Source organism: Carassius carassius, chromosome 9, assembly GCF_963082965.1.
Source record: "Carassius carassius chromosome 9, fCarCar2.1, whole genome shotgun sequence".
Lineage (NCBI taxonomy): Eukaryota > Metazoa > Chordata > Actinopteri > Cypriniformes > Cyprinidae > Carassius > Carassius carassius.
In genome coordinates, this window is record NC_081763.1 from 26128216 (window position 1) to 26149344 (window position 21129).

Genomic DNA, 21129 nt, shown 5'->3' on the forward strand with positions numbered 1-21129 from the left:
AATAATAAAAAACAGAGCATAAAATCAATGAAAAAAAAGTTATGTAAAAACTTTTCATTTTGATGGAATCTGGCAATCCTCCTGCCTTGTGTTCAAATGTCAGACGTGATTCGTTAGCCCCGCCCCTGAAGCCTGAAAGAAAAATGCATTTCCCCTCGACCAATCAGCGAGCGAGTTTCTCGCATGTGTATATTGTTTAAACTGGCCAAAGCAAACGTGCGGCGTGAGCACACAAACTTCCACACGGAGACATGGCGGCTGCGATTTCCGTTAGCTCAGCTGCCAGAGACGAGAAATCCTTCACTGGTGCCAATTATGCCCCGAATCTACTCTATAAATGTTACGATCAAGCAGCCGAACTCGAAATCTTGGGGTTTGAAACGGGCGAACAAGTTGAAGCGGACACCGGCGATGAAGGCTCACCGACGGCCAGTGGCTGTCCGCGACGGCCCGATGATGAACTGACGGCCCTTAGTCCAGAAGAGATTGCTGGACGTTTGGAAAGAACAAGAAGGGAGTTTTATAATCGGCGAAAAATAATTATCAAGAACCTCCCAGCCGATATCAGCAATCAGGTTTGTGCATCAAACAGTTGATCTTTGATCGAGCATTCCAAACACCGACGGGCAGATCGAGTCACAGATTTTATTGATTGCTGACTCAGTAGTTAATACACAGGAGTTTTACAGCGTTTTGGTGTAGAAAATTGAATCTGCTGTGACAATCTGAAGGTGAACGATCAATGTTATGACCACACCGAGCCTCGTGTCATCGCAGCCATTAAAGAGTCACGGTAACGGATTTTTGACCGTTCATTTAATCGAGCTGAATCCCCGGATGCTTATCCTGCCAAATCACAGCTTTGTGACGTTACATATTAGTGTTCTATGTTAGCTGCTTCGTTTCGCTGTTTTTTAATTACTTCAGGCGACTCAAGTATCGAAATTCTCCCGAAAGCTTGACGCTTGCATCTGAAAATGTTGCCTGTTTCCAGTAAGTTGCTTGTCACGAATGTTTATCTGCCTGTAACCAGCGTCTGGCCACCACTTATTCTGTAAAACCAGTTACTATTAATTTTTGTTTCTGCTTTTTTTTCACTTTTAATAGTAAGTTAAGTAATTCTGTAGTGACTGGTGTATTTCAGTTCACTAATATTTCATTAGATACTACAAGAGCTGCTACTTTCAGGAATAGCACGTGCTCGATTACATACTAGTATTTTGTTTCCCCCATCCCAACAGTTTCTAGTGAAGATTTCATTGCTACTTGTAACAAATAGCAAATTAAATCCTTCCCATATGTACATAATGTCAAAGCTCATTGTATGCCAAACATTTTATTGAATTGTAATGTTTCTTCTAGAATTTTAGAATTTGTATTGTTTGTACTAATGAACATTTTGACTCAATTTTATCCAAATTTTGTTTTAAAATCATAAAATCTGGTCTTAATTTTTAATGTAAACCAACTCGAGTATAAATTTAACCATGAAAATGGCTGAAGAAGCTGGCATGCTGTCAAAAAAAAAAAAGTTAGACATTTTCTTTACTAATTTCTAAGAGGATATGTTGTTCAGACCTCAACTATTTCATTCCAGTCAGGGCTGGTGCTGTTTTTATTAGTAACTATTCATAGGTTGCTAGTTAAGCTTACCTAGTGCTTTTCATTAAATTACTAGTACCTATTTGTGAGACACTAGTGATGACTAGTGGTCATCTAAATTCTCAAACTGTTATATTATGGAAATGAGCAAGTTTATATGGGTAGAGCGGTTCTTGTTCTTTGTGGATGAGGTTCTCTAAGGAAAATGCTTGATTCATGGGGAAAACTGCGTTGTGTGTGAGCGACTCTAGTATTGTTCCAGATTGGAATGGGAGCAGTGAGGATGACAAAGGACAGAAGGCACTGAAAAAAAACGTTTTGCTTTCACTGACACTAAAAGAAAGTGCTGGTTCATGTTATGGTAACATGTAGGAAGCCTGGAAGCAAAGGTGGAGGGCTTTTTTCCCCCCTTGTTGCTGTCAAAATACTTGTATTAATCACACAATCATAATAACTGAAAGATCAATTTATTTGTGACCCTTTAAAATGAGAGTCGTGGGAATAGAAGGTGCAAATATGACGGGACAGAGATGATAGCTGAGCTTTGAATATGTTGAATGACTTCATTGTTCATACAAAATAATAATTTATTTATTTATTTTCTGTTTTTCTTTAGGAGGTGCACGAGCTGTTAAGTAGCTATGATTTGAAGTACTGCTTTGTGGACAAATACAAAGGGACCGGTGTGTATGAATCAGTTATTATAATTTTTTTTTTTTAAAGGTCCCGTTCTTCGTGATCCAATGTTTTAAACTTTAGTTAGTGTGTAATGTTGTTGTTAGAGTATAAATAATATCTGTAAAATTCTAAAGCTCAAAGTTCAATGCCAAGCGAGATATTTTATTTAACAGAATTCGCCTACAAAAAACGACCCGTTTGGACTACATCCCCTAGTTCCTGCAGGAATGATGTCACTAAAACAGTTTTTTGACTAACCTCCGCCCACATCAATACACAAAAAAGGGGGCGTGGCCTTCAGGGCCGACGAGGAAGAGCTGCGTTTGTGTATGTCGTCGAAATGCTGTTATTCTCATCTCGGAGTCCAATCACCTTTGTTTGGCCTTCCCAGGGAGGCTGTACTTGGAGATTAATGGTTACAATTTATGTTTAATTAGTTTCCCGAAAATTATATTCCACATGTAAAACTATGTGCAGCTCATTTTGCTGAGGACAGCGATCTTCCTCAATCAGTTTAATGCTGGATTCGCACAAAGATTATTCTTGAAAGATGGAGCAGTTCCCTCTTTGTCTGGAGAAGGCATTGTTTATGACAACCGCCACAATCACAACCGTTAAGTGTATTATTTAAGTTGGTGCGTTTAACGGTTTCTGTAACTTATTACACAAAGGGCAACGCTGTTTAGCTTTGTTAACTAGATGTTAGGGCTGTGCAAAAAAATCAAATGCGATTTTCATGCGCATCTCGTCAGTGATTATAAGTACATCTCCAGCAGTTTTCAAAACAAATCCTGCCCACTTGCTTCTCAAAACTAGTCCAACCGCGTTTCCAGGAGGGCAGCGCGTGCTCAGCTGCTGTCGAATCACAACACAGGAACCGCTGGCACAATCAGAACTCGCTACGCATTTCTGAAGGAGGAACTTCATAGAACAAGGAAGTCATCAGCCCGTTTTTATGACCGTGAAAACCGCGGTATACAGATAGGTGAATTGTGTGAAAAATACTGTGTTTTTTTACACGTGAAACATGAACCCATGTTATATTGCACACTGTAAACACAATCAAAGCTTCAAAAAAGCACGAAAAACGGGACTTTAATGGAGATATTGGCAGCTTTTTACATCAGCCTGAGCCAATTAAGTCTTATTTAGCATCCACAACTCAGATAATCAGAGTTTTCAAAGAAACACACACCTGTGTGTGTGTGAACCTGAACCATACATATTAAAACGCTAAATATACTGCCTTTGTGCAAACATTTAATTTCTATTTTAGAAATAATATTAGGGTGTGCTTTGTGCCATTTATTTTTTGTTTAAACTTAAAAAAGAACTAACTTTTCACAAACTGTTTTTAATATTGATGATGTTTCTTGATTTTTGAAGGGTCATGTGAAACAGAAGACTAATTTTGAAAATTTTAGCTTTGAAATCACATGCATAACTAATTGAAAAAATATATAACAATAGAATACCTTCTAAATTGTGATGATTTTAAAATATTATAAAAGCATAAATGACTTTTCAACCACAAATCTTTGAATGGTAGTATATTGTATATTGATTTTTTTTTTTCTCCCTTTATGGTGGCTGTAACAAATTCAATTTCTGTTTTTCCTACTCCAGCCTTTGTGACGCTACTGAACGGTGAACAGGCCCAGTTTGCCATAAAGGAGTTTCATCAGCATGTTCTCCGTGATCGTGAGATCTCTGTGCAGCTGCAGCCGACAGACGCTCTGCTGTGCATCGCCAACCTTCCCAGGGCTTTCACCCAGCAGCAGTTTGATGAGCTTGTCCGCCCCTTCGGAAACATTGAGCGTTGCTTCCTGGTGCACAGCTCCACCACAGGCCACTCGAAGGGCTATGGCTTCGTGGAGTACATGAAGAAGGACTCTGCAGCCAGGGCGAAGTCAGAGCTGCTGGGGAAGCAGCTTGGGTCACGAATGCTGTACGTACACTGGACCGAGGTTGGCTCGCTTACGTTTCCCATGCTACACTCGCTCTGCCTCTGTGTGGACCGACTACCTCAAAACATCCTCAGTGCTCAGGATCTCTGCAGTGTGCTGATTGACACACACACTCCCACATTCTGCCAGGTTGGTATGAGGTCTTGACCCACCTGACATGAGTCAAGTGAGGAAGTAAGTGTTTGTTCATGCAGTGTATATATATATATATATATATATATATATATATTTTTTTTTTTTTTTTTTTGTGTGTGTAAACATGCATTAAATGGCCATGTTTGCCCAATGCACTTGCGTCTTTTGGCATCTTGCAAGTGATTGCCATTTTTCTTACAATGAGTTCAAGCTAACAAGTTAAAAACTTAAAACAGGAAAAGGGGTTAATAAAACATTTGTAGATTATGCTTCCTTAATGCCCCCTAGATCAGTATCTCATTTCCCTGAACAGGAAATTAAACTAGCAAACTCTGTGCTCAATGTTATTATTTTCAATGGGAGCACCGCATTTTTCAAAGTGCCAGGAGCGTGACGTGGCGCTGGGCTTTTTTTCCCCTCTCTCTGTGCTGAGAGTTGAAGAACAATTTTATTTAGTCAAAAAGTTTCATTCAGATTTGTCACAATAGGGAAGAAAAGACGATCGCAATTTGTTTCAAGCCAGCTTTAAAATATGGCTAAAAATAACCTGAAACCACATTGACAATCCATCTAATTAAAATGTGATTTATTTTTTTATTTTCATTTTAATTTCAAGTGAAACTCATTTCAGTAAGAAATTATAAAGGGTAGAGGTGATGTTCCTTACCAAATAAATATAATTTGATATTTAAATTCTGGTCCTTTTTTCCTTGGAACAAACTGGTTTTCAGGGGGCATACTTTTCTTCTTATATAACTTGTGTACAATAAGATATTGAGGAAGTAAATGGGGGTCAACTTTGATTTCATGTCATTTGTATGTACTCTGAGGCAGATGGCAAGATATTGTAATAAACATGCAACTTAATTGTTTCTCCAGTGGAGTTTTAATTTGAGGTTTAATTGTGGCTGTCTCTTCATATGCTCCGTAACTCTTATTTACCTAATTATCTGGTGGAACATTATCTACCTTGTGCAATATTAGCATGGTGAAATCTAGGGTGCTTGCGTATATACAGCTAATGAAAAACTGGCAGAAATAGTTAATATGAGAGTTAATATGCCTGCTGAACCAGAAGGTAGGAGCTATCGCTAGTATTTTGTGAACGGAGCAAAGCATCAATTTAAGTCAAATTTACTAAAGGCCCATTCATGCCAAGAATAACTATATTAGCATCCCCACTAACAGATCTTATCATTCTGTTTATAATGTTATGCTTTGTCATTTGCATTTTGCATTAAATATTTGAGCTCTTTTTAAAGTTAGGTTGATTCTGATTGGCTGTCAATGTTTTCATCAGCTGAAATAAAGTAAACCATTATGAGAGTGGAAAATTTAACTATTTCCCCTAAATTTTTCCTTTTGTTGGAAAACATTTACCCATATTGTGCCCTAACTATTTCCCCTAAATTGTTCCTTTTGTTAGAAAACATTTACCCATATTGTGCCCATATAAAAAATATTACTGCTCTGTGTCGTAGTCTTTTTTCAGAATTAGAATAATTATAACTTTCTAGTTATCCTTTGCGAGAATGGAGTCTTTAGTCAATTAAAGAGATACTTCACACCAAAATTAAAATTGTCATTAATCACTTACCCCCATGTGATTTCTAACCTGTAAAAGCTTTGTTCGTCTTCAGAACACATTTTAAGATATTTTGGATGAAATGTGAGGCTTGTGACTGTCCCATTGACTGCCAAGTAAATAACAGTGTCAAGGTCCAGAAAAGTATGAGGGACCTCGTCAGAGTAGTCCATCTGCCATCAGTGGTTCAACCGTAATGTTATGAAGTGACGAGAATACTTTTTGTACGCGAAGAAAACATAACTTTATTCAACAATTTGTCTCCCCTGTGTCTCTCCACAGCACCATTCTGGAGAACATCGCTGAACACAAGCAGCTTACGCTCTGTGTCAGCCGTTTTTGTTCAAATTAAAGTGTAAATATACGTACAAAAAGTATTACAGTATTAACATAACGTTACAGTTGAACCACTGATGGACCATTCTGACAATGTCTTTCATACTTTTCTGGACCTTGACAGTGTTGTTTATTTGGCAGTCTATGGGACAGTCACAAGCCTCTTGGTTTTCATCCAAAATATTTTAAATTGTGTTCCAAAGATGAAACAAGGTTTTAAGGAGTTGGAACGACATGGGGGTAAGTAATTAATGACAATTTTAATTTTGGGGTGGAGTATCCCTTTTAAAATCACTTTATGGTGTTTTTCTCCTCGTTACTTGATGACCTCTGTCCCTGTTCACCTTCTCTGTATGAAAAGGAAAATCCTGAACTTTCTTCTAAACCTTTAAATTTCACTAATTTTTCAAGGACTTGTTAACATGACAGTGTCATGTCTTTTGCTTTGTGCATTTGTTGGTTTTTATGTATAGCCCTTTGTCAGATTTATTGAACAATAAAACTGAATTTCCTTTTTGCGCTTTCATTTTGTGCTCTGCTCTTTCACCTTTGACCTGCTTTCCATTGGCCAGTGCAGAGTGCATGGGTTTCTATAGAGACCACCACCTGACTGGGCCAGGTGCTGTCAGTCAGCAGGTCATTCTGGAATGAGAGAGCTGCTGCCTTTTATCATGTGTTCAACATTGATCACGTACACCGCACGCGGCCTGCAAGGCATTGTTGTGAATGACACTTTTTCTTCATGTTACCCATTGTCATAGAATTAGCAAAGGCTTTGGAAGTTATTTCTCATTAAATCAGTTGTGCTTCCAGTTCAGTTTCCTCAGGTTTTAGTCAAGCATTGAATTGGCCTCATGTGGATGAGACTCCAGTCATGCGTAAAATGGGCAAATGTTTAATGAATTTTTCCAAGAATATCTAATCAAGGCCGTAGTGACTCACTGTGTTTGCTTGTTGAACACCATTCAAAGCAGAGAAGCGATGCGTTTCAGCAAGGTACTGTGATTGTGATTGTCATGGTGTTGCTCACCCCCCCCCCCCCCCCCCATCTCTCCTTACTTTCTCATTTGATTTTTATCCCATTAAATTAACTTCAGGTTAATGCCCCATGTGGCATTCATTATGAGCCATATGATTGTTTGAGCAGAATATTTGATTCACACTACATGTTTTTTTTTGCATGTTAAATATGAACATGTTTTGGGGTTTTAACTTATTTGGAATAGGTGTATTTGTATGCTGCTTATGAAATTGCAAAAAAAAAAAAAACGCTTGCTTCAAGGTGCTTTCCCCTCCTCCCCCAGAAAACATTGAAAAAGAAAGCCCTCCACTCATATCAGTGGCCTAATCACAGCTCTTTTGTGACCTTTAAAGGGCCAGTTCCCCTGAATTTGCAAACTGTCATTTATTTGCCTTCATGCCATTCTAAACCTATGACTTTTCTTCTGTGGAACATAAGAGATTCTGTAGAATGTTGGTAACCAAACACCAGTTTTTGTTCTCATTTACTTCCAATATCTTGACAAAAAATGCTTGTCAAAATATTTTTTTTCCACAGAAAAATTAGTCATGTTTGAAACCAGTAAATTGAACAATTCTTTTTGTAAGTCAGTTTACTCATGGGAATTTCCTGGTCGGAATTCCATAACTAATTTAATACTGCTCCATTTTATCTGTGAAAAATCAGATTATTTTTTTTTTTCTCCTCCATAGCTTGCTCAGGGTCAGGATTGTAATTTTCAACGGTTTGCAGTGCTGGAGTTCTCCACACCTGAGATGGCTGAGGATGTGCAGCGGCTGATGGATGGCAGAGCTTTGGGTGGCTCTCGTATACGTGTGTCCTTCTGTGCCCCAGGACCACCAGGAAGAAGCATGCTGGCTGCTCTCATCGCCGCCCAGACCATGGTAGACCCCCACACTCCACTACTTTGTGGAAAACTGTCACGAATGGGTTGATTCTTTCTAAAAACAAAAATGAACATGGACCATGCAATCGGATATGTTCTTTTGTAAATGTTTTTGCTCGTTTTGTTTAGCTGCTTTAGACATTTAAGATGAGCATTATCATTAGTAACTTTGTTTTTATGTTAAATACAAATTCAGTCATATTACAAATATTTTTGATGTGACATGTCTTGGTAGATCCTTAAATCAAAATTAAATGGTAGTGTGATTGTGATTTTTTTTTTTTTTTTTTTTTTTTTTTACATTTTTATTTTAAGATGTCCTTGTTGCTCATGCTACATTTACTAACTATTATAAAAAAATACTCCTAATCCTAACCCTAACCATATACTAAGTACATGTAGTTAATATTACTCTGTACTTTAAATTTATAATTACTCTGCAACAAGGACACCTTAAAATAAAGTGTAACCCAGTTTTGTATACATTTCATCCTTTTCTTCTTCAGGCCTTGAACAGAGGGAAAGGTCTCCTTCCTGAACCCAATGCCATGCAGATCCTAACTGGCCTCAGTAACCCTGCCACACTGAAGATGCTGCTGGCGTCTCTCAACCCAGGGCATAAACAAGGTACTTAAGCTCGTCGTTTTACTTCTGTAAAATGTTTTTTTTAAATTCTGATCCAAGCAGTGAATTTGTCACTCTTCTCTCAATATGCAGGCCTGCTGGGAGCTGTTCCCGCTGTACCTCTGATGGCTAACCCTGCCCTCTCTGCTGCCCTCATGCAGCTGCTGCTCCAGAACCAAGTCCAACAGGTATCAGGTCCACCCCTCATCTCCTGCCACTGTCCCAGCAGCATGTGTTTTAGCCCTCACTCTCTTCTTCTCCCCTCCCAGCAAGCTCTTTTAGGGAATCCTCTTCTTTGGGCACATATTCTGCACAAAGACTACAGTGTTCTCTCTTGTGTGAGTGGCTCCTCTGTGTGGGTGTGAGGTGCTTGTGTGCTTTGCTTTTATTTTCTTTCTATTTTCTTTTGCCAAATGAATAATTGTTAACTGATATTAAACATTTAGCCATTCAATTATTCTTCCACTGCAAATCAATGCGTTGAGTGCAAGTAATAAGTTGGTAAAACCCCATTAGCTACTTGTGTTCAAGTATCGGCCAGAATGTTCATCAAACGTGTTTTTGCCTTTGTGTGCTGTGGCCATCTTTAAATTGTTGTAATTGACAAATGTTTTTCTGAAGGATTGTGTGGGTGTGTGTTAGGGCTGCACGATGTGTCGTTTAAGCGCGCGCAAACGCTCACCTTCACCATCTTCAAACAACACGAGCGCTTGCTCTCTCTCCCTCGCGCATATGAATCAAAATCAATTTTGAATTGAATCAATTTCAAAAAAACAACAACTATCCAGTGATGAAATGTTTTCTGTGTTGTCAAATCTTGTGCGATATCCTAAACTGCAGAGATAATTACACAATGCGTGCCGTACACGTCTGATTCGCGAACTAATGATTCCTTTGAACTGATTCAATTTAATGTATGTTTTAAACAACTGGCTATATTTAGGCTATAGCCTTCATTGTTGAAATCAAAAGTTGTACAGTATTTGTTAACATGGTTAATGCACTGTGAAGTAACATTACCAAACAATGAACAGCTGTGTTTTTATAAACTAAGATAAACAAAGATTAATAAATATAGTAACAAAAGTATTGCTCGTGGTAAGTTCATGTTAATGTTAACAATTCAAACAATATCCTAAAGTTACAAACAAATAATTTACTCTAATTTAAATAATACTGTTTAATTCATTTAAAATAAGAATGTAAGTGTGCTCACCCCATTTTTGTTTGTAAGAAAAAATTAGATTAGATTTCATATCGCAATATATATCGCAGAAAAATAAAATATCGCAATGTCATTTTTTTTCCCCCCAATATCGTGCAGCCCTAGTGTGTGTGTTAGTGTGACAAACTGATGCAGTTCTATCTTTCCACAGGCTGGACTGTTGAGTGAAAATCCTCTGGCTGCTCTTCCTCTCCAGCAAGGCATTAACATGATGGGAGAGATGTCTCAAGGTACCACACATTTGTAACGTTATGTTTGTTCCACAGTCAATTGATGTCAGGGATGCTACATTTTTAGAATCGTCCAAGGTTTTTCTTCCCATTTTTGGGGGAGATTTATTTGGTAATGATTTGGTAAATGTTTCAATTGATATACAGTTATAGTTTTTGTTAACATTTATTACCATATTTTCCGGACTAGAAGTCGCACTTTTTCATAGTTTGGCTGGTCCTGCGACTTATAGTCAGGTGCGACTTATTTATTTAAATTAATTTGACATGAACCGAGAGATATGAACCAATAGAAAACGTTACCGTCTACAGCCACGAGAGGGCCCTCTATGCTGCTCAGTGCTCCTGTAGTCTACACTGAAGACATAAAGCGCCCTCTCGCGGCTGTAGACGGTAATGTTTTCTCTTAGTTCTAGGTTCTAAATAAATGCGACTTATAGTCCAGTGCGACTTGTTTTTTTTCCTCAACATGACGTATTTTTGGACTGATGCGACTTATACTTAGGTGCGACTTATAGTCTGAAAAAACCGGTATTTACATTTTATTAGTGTGTATTTTATATTGCATTAGCACTGGTAAGCGATTTAAAAATTAAAAATCTAATAAATTACATGTGATGATTATTTGCCTTAATCACACCTCAAATTTGGAGAAATTACTCCCAAAAGATAATTTAAAGTCAATGTGTAAACGGGCATTACAAAAAGTAGGTTCAGCAAGAAATATTTTGTTTGATAAAATGTATTACATATAGCCTACTCGTTTGGACCATGTAAGTAAATGACGACAATTGTCAGTTTTGGTTAGGTGAACTCTAACTTTAATACTTAATTTTATTATTACTATGAAAATGTTAAATTATTTCTTTAATGAAATGATACTCTAAATAATTAACTAAAACTGCCAGTAGGTGGTGGTAATGTCTTAATGATTAAGTCATCGAGTCACTTATTCATTGGATTTGTTCAAATGGCTGATTCATTCAGGAGTGAAGTAAATGGTTCATTGAATCATTAGGCTTGTTCGACTTGAAGTGGGTGATCACATTCAGAACGATCGGTATGTGACATTTGATGTCATTCACCGATCGGTCTGTGCAGCGCCACTTCAAATCCAACGCATATGCCAATGGTTCAACGTGCCAAATGGTTCACCAAATTCATTCAAAGTATGGATTAAGAATTGAAATGCCGCTGTGGGTTGCATGGAGATTAACAATTCTACTTTGTCTTTATCATCTGGTTGGCAGAATTGAACAAAACCGACAACATTGTCTAAAACAGGGATCAGCAACCTTTTCGGCATGACGTGCCATTTTTTATTTTTATGGTTAACCACTGTGCCAAGTGTGCACAGCCCCCCCCCCCCACACCCCGATATAATTCTGTATTTAAACGGTACATAATTTTTTATTATACGATAAAAAAAGTTTTTTTTAACGTTTAATCAACGTTAATGCACTGCTTTAATTGATGAACGTGCACACACAGACACACACACACACAACACACACCACTCGCACACAGAGATCGGAGATCGTGCTGTGCAAAAAGTAGCATTCAGAAGCTCATAAACCTAAAGAGTGTTGTCACGCTACTTTTATTAATCGATACTGAATCGCTACATTATATTTCTCAACAACAAAGGGGCAAAATCGCTTCATTGTCTGCAGAGAGAGACAATTTACCCCCCCCCCCCCCCACTTTCTTTCTCTCAAAATGGCCATATTTCAGAAAATTTTTCATCACTGGATATAGCTTTAGGTCATTTAACATTTCTATGGTAAAACGTATTATTAAAAGTTGACAAATGTTAATTGATTTGCAGCTTCATCTTACCTCACTCTCTTTAACGTTAAACTGACGCTTCGCGCTCTGCTTCTGTGAACAGTAAACCCCGCCTACTTTGATCTGATTGGCCATCTCAGTGATTTTGACATTGACGAGTGCTGTTAGACCGAGGCTTTGATCTGAAGCACCTAGTATGTGCAGTGTTTGCACGTGCATCCATGCAAGTTAATTCTCACACTTTAATAGTATTTGTAGCTCCTAACAGGCTGTGTGACTATGAGAAGTTATTACATCAAACTGTACGTCATTATACAGTTTTCCTTATTGCTTGCGTGCCAGCGATTATCCCTCTGCGTGCCACTGTTGGCACACATGCCGTAGGTTGCCAACCCCTGGTCTAAAATAACACCGTATTAACTTCTTAATGAACTGTTGTACAAGATGAGGATCACATTTGCACTCGTGTGATATTGCACTTAGCCTACAGCTTGTGTGATATTTCTTAACTATGTGAAGTAAATATGAGACACAATCTCAAACAGGCGTTTTTGCCCCATATCTTGAATTTTAGGGATTTTCTCTAGGCTTCTCTAGGTAAGTTGTTGCCCTGCCTCATATTAGTCATCAATCAAATGTATGAAATGGCATCAATAAAATCCCCAAGATTGTGATTATTTTTTTCTTTATTGCACACCCGTAATTTGTTTAATGTAATTAATTGATAGTTTAAATACTACTTACTCATCGATTTTAATTTATAATTTTTTAGAACTTTTATTTTGTCAATTTGTATCTGAACTGTAAATTATGCTTTTTACAGTTATTTTACAGTTAGTTTAAATATGGTACTATAGACATTACCCTACCCCGCTCATATGGTATACAGTTTATTTGTGCAGGTCTTTAAAAAATAAAAGGGTCTTAAAGTTAAATTTGAGCTTAAAAATCCTGCAGAAAATCTGTATTTCCCATTAACTGAATTGGTTTAAATGCTAAAAAGTGCAAAGACGGTAGACTGTGTGGTGATTTTCCATTTTTGTCCTTACTGCCTATCTTGACCAGGACACTCTGGCTTAAGAGCGATTGTATCTCAACGGGACCTTACTGGTTAAATAAGCAGTTCTAAATGTAATTTTATTCAGGCGCTATGTCTTCAACACTGGGCTTGCAGAGTGAAACTCTTGGCCCCATCAAACAACCATCCCTCAGCCGACCTCTTGGGAGAGAGAACGAGACCCCAGCTACACCGACCAGCTTTCCCCCAGCAGCCTCTCTGGCACTGCAGGGACTGAATTTGCCCTTCCTGTGTGGGATGTTAGGAGCAGATGGGCCGACTCTACCAGGGGTGAGATGGATGCTAATGGCTGCTCCTGTTTGTGCACATTCATTGTCACACAGCCTACATTTACTGCCATGATCTTCCAGAGGAAAGCTTTGAAATTGCTGCAATTTGCTTTTAGCTTGGCATGAGCTGTTGTTTGGTCCTGTTAGTCTTTACTGTGTTGCCAAATCGTATCTATAGCAGGTCTGTATATTCAGATCCTCTTTTTTTTTTTCTTTTTTTTTTTTTTTTTTCTTTTTTCTGAAGTCATCTATATTGGGCGAGCCTCCCAAAGTTGGTGTATCCCAGAATCCTTTTCTCAGTGCCTCTAGCATATTCGCATCCTCAGGTCAGTCTAACCTGCAACGGTTTTTATGCACTTTTTTTTTTTTTGTCTTGTTGCATTTCCTAAAGCGTCACATTTGTTTAGGTGCCAGCACAAGGGCTCACCCCTACAGGAAGAGAACAGCGCTTGGCAACACGTCTAACCATCGTGCCAACCACAGCATCCACTCAAACTACAGCCTGCACTTCCAGGAGTCTTGCACATCAGAGTTTCCTCTGCACCAGGTCGGCTCATGTGTTAAGAGCAGCTTCACTGAATGTGTGACTGCCTCACCAACCCTTTCTGACTGAATTTGTCTGGTTGTTGTTTTTTGTTTTACTCCATCTCCAGGACTCTTTGTCTCATTTGTATGAGCAGCAGGAGGTTCTGGAAAATGCAGCACTTCCCAGCTATGGTCTGCAGGTATGGTTTCCATCTCCCATGTATACTACCAGAAGAGTTCTATTCCAAGATTGGACACGTGTGAAATCGTAATTGTCTGTCTCTCAAGCACTCCAGGCACACAGACTTTAGTGATGCAGGATCTCCTTTCAGCTATCCTCCCAGCCCCCCCCAGTCCTCTTATTTCAGCTTTGGAGCCCATACCAGCATCCTATCCACCCAGCTCAATAAGGTACTCCAAACAAACCATTCTTTGTTACGGTAAAAACACTACTATACAATGATTTGCAAAAGAATGTTTTTGTGTTATATCTAAATATAGCTGCAAGCAGCTATTGCTGGGGTTCAAGTTCCTTAAGGCATTTAAGCACATATGAAAAAAGACGTTTACATATTACTTAGCAAGCTGGTAACCAAGTAAATCGATTGAAGAGAGCATTTTGTCAAATCCAGGTAATTTAACATAGGAATACGACTTTTTTTATATATTTATGGCTGTTATAGCACCACCTGTAGTAAGTTTTTGATAGTACTAAAGCATAAAAATACCATAATATGTTTGCAGATATTTAAGCAGCATGCTAAGAATGTTAAGTTAACATGCGTACTAACATGCATAGAAAAAATGCTACTGTCGGTTATTCTCCTATGATATTAAGCGTTCTGGGTCAGAATGTTGGTCTCTGTTTTGGTTTGTGAAACCCGCCCACTACCAGTTTGCCAAGTTGTATTTCAGCACCTGGGTTGCCAGTTGGTGGAAAACACTACCTTTTTTTGTTGTTGTTGTCAATCTGGCAAGAAACTCCAATATTTTGAATTTGTGCTTCAATACCTAGTTCAACCACTTGGTGTCAATCCTACATACAGCTCCTTTTAAGCTTGTGAAGGTCTGAGTTTTCAGGAATTATAGGCTTTTGGGTATATTTAGCCACACACAACTTGACCTTGATCCAGAGAGTTGAACTGCAGGTTTTTTGTTTTGTTTTTTAAATAAAAAAAAACATGACTAGTTTGCAAAAGTAGGTTTAACCCAATCTCAAATATTTAACAGATGATCTGGTTGTCAGTAGGGATTCTTGAATCAAAATTGTTCAGAATGAGGAGCTGTCATATAGGATTGTGACGGTGAGGAAATTTTCCCACAGGTTAATCGACATGTGACAACACCGGAAATACCGGTATCACCGGGCGCTGGGGTTCTTTGGGGTTTTCCCTCTTCTTCTTGCTTTCCTTCACTTACAACACTTTCAAATTAGTGGCAATTCAGCATCAATTGCATAAGCCGAAGAATCACTTATCCGGATCCATTTTCAAAAGCTATGAAATAGAACATTTCGGAACTAGTATGACGTCCTCATCACATCATTGCATAATACCCATCTTTATTATGATTGTTTTATTTGCATAGACAGCTGAAACATTAAACTTTCTGGGACAGATTACATTTAAGTGCTTTTGTGTTTCTTCAGGCTGTTGGAATGCCTCCAGTGACTCATTCCAGCTTATTTTCTGCTGCACCTGGTGCTGGTATGAAGGTAGGCCATCTCCAGCCCTGCTATCTAGCATCTATATTTGCTCCTTGTCAATTATCATATAAGTGTGCCAGGAACCTTTCAACGGTTATTCTTAGTGCATCCCTTCGATTAATTTAGATTTTCTTTCCATGTTTAGACTCCGGTCGGTGGGCAGAAGCGTCTGTTTTCCCGTCTCATCCCGTCTCCAGAGCCCAGTCCAGAGGGTGGATATGTAGGTCAGCACTCTCAGGGTCTCAGGGGGCACTACGCCGACTCCTACCTGAAACGAAAGCGCATCTTATGACTGGCATTCAATGGCTTCCTTTAAAGAATTGCTACTTTAATAGTGTGTTTTTGTGTTTGAGGGTGAAAGAGCAATGAACGGTCACTGAGGTCACACCAGTGAAAGGCCCCTGAAGCTCAGATGATCGGTCGCATGGATGATTGCTGAAGTTTGTGTATACAATTTCAGTGTGTATGTAAATGGTATTATTTTTATTTTGCCTTTTTTATTTTTTAATTATTTTTTTTAAACCCAAAGAAGCAACAGACACCACCTGTCATGTTCATCTGAGTAGGTCTATTTTGTAGACTGTTTTACAATATTAATATCCTTTTTTTTTTTTTTTTTTTTTTTTTTTTTTAAAGCAGGACGATAGCCTTTTTCTGCTATTCTTCATTAGTCGTGTGTATATAGTTGTTCAGTTGTCCAGAAAGGCGCCTCCACTACAAACACTTTCTCTCACATACAAGTGCCAAGCCTTACATGCTTGAAAATCCTGTATCTGTCCAATGGATACAGTAGCTGTCTTTTCTTTTCTTCAGAGAATCACCTGCCGGTCTTTATGGGGAGCTCTGATGCTGGTGTTAGTGTTAATTTAGCTCAAATTAGGGTTTTTTTTCTCCCTCCACCACCACGTATTTGTGTTGCACAACTTCCCATCTTTGCATCCCATTTTACAGAGTCAGGCTTTTGTGAGCTGATTGTTCAGTGTTGCACTTGGAGGATATGGATCATGTATATTCATCCTCCTGAATCTGTCCTTTCTGCACCAGTCTTGTTCACACTCGTTCTTGTTTTCTGTCTGCTTTCACATCTCTCTTTGACCTCGTTCAACCTGCACAGTTTTGCTGTTGCAAAGCGTTAGCGTCTTGTCCGTCACGTTGTGAAGCCCCAGTTGGTCGGAGATTGAGTATGGGCTGCCGTTCTCCCCTCATCAGGCTCTGCTCAAAGCACAGTATGCCTGCTGTCGCTTCTATTTTTCCACATACACGCACGCACTAACTCCTCGCGTCTTCCGTATGGTGCCATTCCTCTGCAGACCAGCAGAGGGAACCAGTTTGAATTTTAGTTGGCTCTGCTCCATTTTTTTTTTTTTTTCCTTTTCTTTTAAAAACTAGAGCCAACAGTCTGAAGCAGGCCGGACCTGTGCCTTAGCATGACATTTATTTTTACCGTAGTAACTGTGACTACCTTTTCCCCTCTAGTTTGAACTGCTGTTCCCCCAGAGGGGAAGACGCTTCTACAGACTGGAATGTGATTGACGTATGATTTGAGTACTTGGTCTGTGTGTGAGACTTATTAATCTGATTGACATTTTGATTGATAACGCATTACCTCTGACTTAAACCGTGGCTTACGATTAAACCTAGAGTTACTCGTGTGCCTAAAAACGGCAGTGTTTACAGTTATCTCTCCAGACTGTGAGCCTCAACTTCACTTAAGTTTGTTTATTTGCGGTGTTCATGAGTTTGATTCTATTTCTATTATATTTCTTCTCTGGAGTCTCAAACTCGTGTTCTTATATTTCTTAGTCTGTAATGGTATCAAATATGCTGCTCTGTATTTTGTATCCATCTGAGTGAAATTGCACTGTGCAGTATCTTGTAAATGATTTTTCATGTGCGATTATGCGCGGGTAGAGCTGCTGCTGCTGGGTGAAATGAACTAAACCTTTCAGATGTGGTAAACGACCTCTTCATCACCATTCACTCTGCTTTTGTACAGCTGTTTTTGTGACATTTAAACAAGTAAATGTTATTTAAGTTCACCTTCATGATGTTTGTGTGGTCAATCAAATTTGCATATCAACTGCACTATATGGACTACATAGTCAACTCAAAGGAAAGTTCAGAATTAATATTCACGACAATAGTCAGGGTTGAAATTATGAAGAAAATGCAAAAGCATTAAATCACTGAATTAAAAGTATACATTTTAAATTGGATTAGAATGGCATTAAATATATTTAAAAAAAGGAATTCCTCAAATCTTGACATTCCCACTGGTAATTATGACGAGCTTGTATCATAAATGCAGTTTTATAAAGTGCATCTGAGTAAGCAATATAGCTTTGTCAGAAAGACAATAGAGTGTTGTCACTACTTTGAGGATGGATGATTCCAAACCATAATGCAGTCTGCTTCAAGAACTATAAACTGCTAAAGATATCTGTCAAACTTAATCTATCCTCTAACGCTTTTATTTATATGTCCTGAAGGTCTGTGGAGCTGATAATGCACTGTGAGTAATGTATTTTATGCCAAAACAATGTCTCTTCTTGGGTCCCTTTGAGTTGAATAAGCCCTGAAGACACCACAGTCTGTGTTACTTCCTCTGCAAACATGTTCTCTGACCGATCCTTGGCTCGGGTTGAGGTTATGTAATTTTATTTGTGGCCTTTTTGCTGCTTTGGGACCAGAAATCATCCAGGACTCTGACCCCATCACCCACATGAACACCACAGCCTAAAGGGAAAGTCCACCCAAAGATATTTGATCACTTATCCACATATCACCAGCAACATTGTCTTCCTTTGCAACGTAAAATTTGAATATCTGGGCCGTTCTTTTCCACAATGAAAGGAATGACTCATTTGTCAAGCTCCCAACAGTGCAAAAAACGTATGGACTGTTTTCAAAGTCCTCTAATACCAAACAATAGCTTTGTTTACTGAACAGATCAAAGTTGAATTTGTCTTCTGTCATAGATTTCCTGTTGCATTCATCACACTCACACAATATGAACCTTGTTCACGTTCAGACCTGTTGATATCACAATATACACAAAGTTTGGGAAGGATCTTGTGATGATTAGCAGAGCTGGAATCAAAATCCAATCAAAGAACCAGGCTAAATGCTGAATGTGTTGAAACATCTTTTCAAATGCTGAGCTGTACAGATACAACAGAATCCCATTTTTACTAAATGCTTATGTGGTTAAAATGCCTAGCTATGTAAAAACAACAGAACTGAACAGAATGGCTAGCGAAGAAGCTAACGTAGCATTATACACTGGCTAAGTAGCCATGACCATCCATCACAGCTGTGTTCCTAGCTCGCTATGAAATCTTCTTTTCTTGACTGTAGTTAATATTTCTGTTTTTTCAGAGTCATGAAGCTTTGGCAGAGTCTCTGCGGTCCATAAGTCAAAACCAAGAATGAGGCTTGAGGTTTTGAGACCCATGAAGGCTATGGTCTCAAATGGTCTCCAGAACAATTATTCAAATTTAGTGTTAATGTACGCTGTTTTTCCGACTTTATTTTGTTTCCGACTCTATTTTTCAATATCAGTTTCAGCCATCAGTGTCAGAACATGAGCTTTAAGACCATTGATTTGTTTTCCTTACTGTATCATGATGGAAATTCCCAAATCCTCCTCCTCAGTATTTTTCACATCGGGAAAAACTACATCTGATTTTCTCAAAATCATTTGGGCAAAATTTCCAATGTAAAGTCAGTGCGCCCAGCAGACCGAACATACTGTTTCCATTAACCAGCATCTCGCCGACTGCCCTGGAACTTTTAGAAGAAAGAACCTCAATCTTGTCTTTAAGACACTGAAATAAATCAAACCCCCGCCCCACTTCCAAATTTTACCCAAAATCTTTTACCCATTTTCATTCTTCCATTTTTCTGGGTGAGTGTCATCGTCATCTCGGGCAATTCGTTTTAAAAAGTCAGCAGAAAGAGTCTCTCTTCTCACGACCCTCCTGGAGCTTCACCATTAGGTTTCTCTCTCAGAGATGAGAATTGGAGATACTCTTCATCATCTAGAAGGGTCTTCCAATCACATCTACTCCTCTGTCACATCTCTCACTCATTTGGACATCTCTCTTCATTTGTGTACTGCATATACCTGTCTGACATTTCAATCTAGATACTGTATCCACAAGCTTGAACTCCTTTTTCTCCTGGCTAAGACCTCTCTCATCAGATCTTTGAGTTGAAGGTCAAACCACTGTGGCCTCCAGCTTTGTCAAAGCACTTGGTGTCAATTAGTCTCCGCTTCAGATGGCCTTGTACACACTGTTTACAAAGTCTGTAGCGTGCAAGCTTTTGTTACTTTTTCATTTATTCAGTGCTGTCTTTACAGCCGTGTGGAGAATTAACAGATCTATCACACTGAAGAAAGTTTTGTTTCTAATATATAATTTTTTTTTAATATTTGACATTCATCATTGTAAGTTAAAAAAAAATTTTTTTTTTGCTATTTTCATTTAAACATGGAAGGGAATTGAGGCTTCTGTCGCAAAGACTTTAATATATATAATTTATTTTAAACCACATTGTAGACACTTCTTTCTTTTACTTAACGATAACGTACAGGGTAAGATATGCACACTTTTCATTTCCCTCTTGACCGCAGATCTGCAATAATCTTGAGTTATTATATAGTAATTTTGTGAAACCGATGTAAATTGCAGAAACTTAAGCTTTCATTATAACCCATAGGCCTGTTGGGTAAAATCGGTCTAACCCAGGCATTGTCTATTACTATTATGGCATTGTTTCAAATTAAAAATATAATTCTATATTCAAATGTGTCTCTTTGACCTGGATTCTGTTATTGGCTTTGTCTCTCATTATTTCATTATTCACCCAAACTGTCAATATGCATAGATTTAAATAGAATATTTGATTTAGTATTTTAAATTATTGGCACCTTTTTCAAAAATGAATCATTAACCATGAAATCAGATGTGTTTCACATACTCTCCAAAAATATTATAGTTGGGATAGATTAACACCAGTGTTTTTGTGGATTTTTTTTTCTTTGGCCTCAGAAGACTCCACTTCCCATTGTAAGTCACAAACAATGTATTTAGTCTGTTCATATCTGTCAGGTGGTGTTTCCTGTCTAAATTCTGTGTCAGAATACACAATATACACCAGACTTTATGATGGCATGCAAGGTTAGGTGTCATCCTTAATGCCAAGGTCTCCTTTATGGACCTCAATATGACAATAATGCAGTCCTGTTGCTTCATACGCTACAACATAATGAAAATGAAACCCTTCGCCAACCTACAGCCTTTATCTGTGCTCTAGCATTTGCCCTTGAGCGCATCTTTGCTGCTGCACAACTTGTTTTTTTTAAACCTTCTGTTGTTACACCTCTGCTCAGATCTCAAAACCGTCACTGTAATAACTGCTTCAATTCAATTCAAGTCATGCCAGTGAAGGGCGTGTGATGTGACTGTGAGC

General features: G+C 38.4%; 1 protein-coding gene across 1 annotated transcript; it reads left to right on the forward strand.

Annotated features, from left to right (window-relative positions):
• Positions 1 to 199: 199 nt before the first annotated feature.
• Positions 200 to 16194, forward strand: LOC132149427 (ribonucleoprotein PTB-binding 1-like). The gene is made up of 14 exons (XM_059558658.1): positions 200 to 575; positions 2219 to 2285; positions 3907 to 4376; positions 8017 to 8208; positions 8717 to 8837; positions 8928 to 9022; positions 10211 to 10289; positions 13223 to 13425; positions 13669 to 13750; positions 13832 to 13971; positions 14078 to 14149; positions 14238 to 14360; positions 15598 to 15663; positions 15800 to 16194. The coding sequence occupies exons 1-14, from the start codon at positions 252 to 254 to the stop codon at positions 15944 to 15946; spliced, it is 2181 nt and encodes a 726-aa protein (XP_059414641.1). The 5' UTR covers positions 200 to 251; the 3' UTR covers positions 15947 to 16194.
• The last annotated feature ends 4935 nt before the right edge of the window (positions 16195 to 21129 follow it).